Here is a 4,214-nt window from a genome sequence, read left to right as displayed (position 1 = left end):
CCCACCATTTCTGCTTTAGAAATCCTTCTATAAGGTTTGTGTTCAAAGACAACAAGCAACATAATAGCCTAGGACTTTAAATTCCCATCTGAGCGTCTCCCAATAAAGACATTGACTAAATGTGTTGTTGAAATCTTTAAATTAGTGCATAACACTAACATAGCAAAATTATGGAAACTTGAGGGTCATAATTTTGAAATGTCCCCCACAGCACCTTGTTAAAGAGCTTCAGGCAAGAAAGCAGTGCCAAAGGGCCAGTTAGACCTAATGCTGTCCCAAGCCAGTCTCCCCAGGCAGAATTGCATCTGAACAGGAGGCTTTTCGTGTTGTTCCTGTGGTAGATTCTGCTATGGAAACCTAAGTCAAATGTAAATTACTCCTGCATCTGCCAGACTTGGATCTCATGGACGTACCAAACAAATCAGGGCCCACAGAAGGTGAAGCCACTTGCCAGACAACCTGTGTTCAAGTCTCATGACTCACATGATAGAAAACTGACTCCCACAGTGATCTTCAGACCTCCACACACATGCCACACACATGCCCCAAAAAGTTAGAAGCCACTACCAAAGCCACCCAGGACTGGTAGAAGCTTGACACCCCTATTTACTTTAGAACTCCAGCCCCTGCCAAGAGAGAGCCCAAGGAAAGCAAAGCTAGGACGCTACCCCAAGGCCCGCTGTAAAACCAGCTCTCACTCCATCCTTCCACATGGATTCAGAGACAAGACAGGATCATAAGGCAGTTTCGGGATGTCTAGATGTCCCGAGTGTGTTCCTCTTCCCCTCCTGTTGAGGGGGCAGAGCATGTGATGTTGGAAGGTACAAAACGTTTCTCTTCTGCGCCAAACCGAAGTGTAATTTTGACATGAAGTCCATCCTGGAATCCTTCTCTATGTCTATTTTTGATCATTTCAGAAGTCATTTGAGTGGATGCTAGAATAGGCAAAGATTTATCACCAAAAGCAATTCTTTTTTTCAGGGTCCTTAACGATGAGACTTTAAACCCAACGTATACTCACTCGTCTTGCTGGCTCAAGGAAAGGAGGTGGGAAATCCAAATTAAGAGACTCTCAGTTGATATGATAGCAGTTTATTGAAGAGAATTTTAAAAAGCTAATTTCCATTAAGTTAAAGTTATTAGGCAGGAAGTCTCTTAAAACAGTGATACTTAATCCTCCTATCAGACAAAAGACCTACCCCCACTCATATGAAGACAAATGAGAGTCGTGATGCCCTCCACTCATGGCTAGCCTGTGACACACTATCCATTGGCAGAGTTTCCACTTACTCCAGAGGCCAGAAATTCTGGGCTAAAGGAACTGTCATTCCAAGGCTAGATCAGTTTCTAGTCAACCCTAAACCTATGGTTCAGACAATAGCAATAGCCTGGAAAAATCCAAAACAGGGCCCCATTTAAGCAGTAGAGTTTCAGCCCAACACAGAGGGGAAATTGCCCCCCTACCCCCGTCTATGTATCCTCAAAGATGGCCGTTAAACCTGTCCTCCCTAGACAATTCATGACAAACAAACAGATACCCAATGGGCCCAGATTCTCAATGATACCAATGCCTTAAAATAATAGTGCAGTGGATTCTGCCCAGAAAAGAGAAATATATATGGAGAGCTGAGTCCTGCAACTCCATCTTGACTGTGCGTTGGGAAACAGAAACCAAATCCCCTCATCGACCCCCAAAGAGCTCTGGACACCAGACCTTTCACAAACCACTAAGACTTAAGCGGATATCAGACCCACAAGCAGCTCCACGAGATCTCAGGAGCAGCCACACTTTTCTACTATGAACGTGTTCGTGTAGTGCACACTCATCTTGTGTTCGTCGTCCTGGACCATCAAGGAGAAACGACGAACCTTGATAGGACTACAGACCTGAAAGAGCCTGGAGCAGGTGGGTGCCTCCCTCTGCAGAACAAAGGACAGAAAGGTGAAATCTATTGTAGTCTTGGTTCCGTAGTTAGTCAGCAGACATGGCAGGTTAAGTGGAAAAGGAGGCTGGGTACATGAAGCCTCCAGATTAGGACTTCAGAATGAACTTTTAAAAACTGGAGGTGTTCAAGTGGGCACGGTGGCTTACTCCTTGAATTAGAGGCAGGTGAGTTCAAGACCAGCCTGTTTTACATAATAAATTCTAGGACAGCCCAAGCTATACAGAGAGACCCAACCCTGTCTGAAAGCAACAAAATAAAAAAAAAAAACTGGAGGTGTGAATTATGAACAAAAATTATAGTTAAATAAGATCACATTGAGTGAAAGACATGACAAACTACATTAGTGCAGATTACATTAGCCCCACTTCCACTGGCTTTTTTGGCTCAAAAGGAGACATGCCCAGAGAGCCAAACATTTAGTGTTATTCCAATAGAGTCCCAAATAAAAATACGACTTCATTCTGTACCTTATAGCATTCGAAATTGGAGTGAAGGAGCTCACTGTTCAGGGCCAGGCAGTTCCCCTCACAGGAAGGGAAGCTGAAAGTCTTGGGTGCCACGATACACTGGCCCCACGAAGCTCTATGAAGGTTCACCTTTTGATCCTGCAGATGACAGAGCTTCTGTGTGGGGAGATGAACCTGGTCACGGTCCACCTCCTGGTGATTCGGGCTTAGGAGCAGCTGTTCCACATTAGGGATAAAGGGCTCCTGGACGTAAGGCAGGTGAAACAGGGATGGTTGCGCGTAGGTCGAGGATACAAACAGCAGTACTACATCGCGCTTGTCTTGGGTTCTAGAGCATTCCCTCAGGATGGCTCCGGGGGCATCAGTGGACACAGACTTTTCTGCCAGGAGGATGGGCACCATCTCCATCCAATACACTAGCAAACAGTAGATCTCCAATAGAACTCCTCCTTCCGACTCATACGATGTGAAGATAACAGGGAAAGTGTCCAGAAGGATCCTTTGTTGGTCCTTTTCATGGTCCTTGAACTCTAGAATGAGCTCAGAGGCGTGAGGAGGAATTGGGACCCAGGCCCAGAGTTGTAATCGGGAAGAATCCAAGAAGGGGGCTGCTTCAAAGTGCAGAAGCCAGTAACTATGTAGGAACTGGCTGCCTGTGGGAGCAGAGGGAGGCTTCAGAAGGTTGCTGTCACAGTCCCGCAGCGAAAGGCCTCATTCCCTTCTTACTTCCCGCCACCCCAGACCTGCAGGCCAACCAGTTGCTTAGCAGATCCAGCTGCTAACACCCACTCATGAAGCCAGCTCTTGATCCCATGGAAACTAGAAAACGGATTTCTCATCCTCTCCACTTAGGATCCCATGATTGAAATTAAACCAGGGAAGGGCAGCCTCGGGGCTGACGACCATCTACTGGCGCTGCTTGACCCAGGACAAGCCACTTGCCCTGCTACATATCATAGCACACTAGAGTTGCTGGCAGGACCACCTGTGTTGTACACTCCATACTTTAGAACACCTTTGCCTACAAAACACCAGGACGCCTGCCGTTAAGTCTAAGTCTACCTCTGGGATCCACAGAGCTGAAACCAGGACACAGACCTGAAGACAGCTGCGTATTCCTACCCAGTAACTACTCCTGGCTACTCAACTCCCAAGAAATACAAATGTCTGTGTTTCCCTACTAGTCCCATAAAATCCTACCGCATGGCTCCCTGATTCTTGACTCCCCAGCAGAGAACAAAATTGTAGTCACTCACTTTTAGATGTGATGGTAAAGCCATGTTGTCTGGAAGAAAGAATCTCACTGACACCAGAAGGCAGAATGTCAGTGCAACATTCCAATGGCTGCACCCAGCTAAAATTCATGTACCAAAGACCCAACACAAAAAGACCACAGCTAAGCCAAGAGCGGCCACCCATGCTGCAGCGAGATCGCACCTCTCTCCAAAGCTGGCGGCCCCATCTACTGCCCTTATATACCCACCCACCCAGGTGTGGGCCTTAGGCTCACCGATACAGCTTGAGCCTTATCAGGAATCCAAGGAGAAGTGGATTCAGGTGGGAGAATCTGTCATTCTCAGGACAGCTTCAGAATCTGCTTATGAGATCATACAGAGTATTTCTCAAACTAAATTCAGAATGTGCAATAACATAATAGCATGTCTAGGGAGTGTGTGTATTGACAGAACGTGTCAATCCAAAGGCTACAGAGAGGACAGGTTTGGAGGCTGAACCAGCTGCACTCAGTCTTGGGTCCTCCAGAGCGTGGTTCTCAAACTTTAGACAACCGAATGGCCTCAGT

The 4,214-nt window shown here is 46.7% G+C and overlaps 1 protein-coding gene across 1 annotated transcript; it reads right to left on the bottom strand.

Moving 5' to 3' along the window:
- Positions 1-1,076: 1,076 nt before the first annotated feature.
- LOC146891595 (uncharacterized) lies at positions 1,077-3,843 on the bottom strand. The gene is made up of 3 exons (XM_085676950.2): positions 3,670-3,843; positions 2,414-3,066; positions 1,077-1,920 (listed from the first exon to the last, which is right to left on the bottom strand). The coding sequence occupies exons 1-3, from the start codon at positions 3,830-3,832 to the stop codon at positions 1,774-1,776; spliced, it is 963 nt and encodes a 320-aa protein (XP_085533076.2). The 5' UTR covers positions 3,833-3,843; the 3' UTR covers positions 1,077-1,773.
- Positions 3,844-4,214: the final 371 nt, after the last annotated feature.

Source organism: Myodes glareolus, chromosome 15, assembly GCF_982192425.1.
Source record: "Myodes glareolus chromosome 15, mMyoGla1.1, whole genome shotgun sequence".
NCBI classification, from domain to species: Eukaryota; Metazoa; Chordata; class Mammalia; order Rodentia; family Cricetidae; genus Myodes; species Myodes glareolus.
The sequence above is the reverse complement of the archived record's forward strand: the minus strand, read 5'-3'. Positions and strand labels throughout refer to the sequence as shown.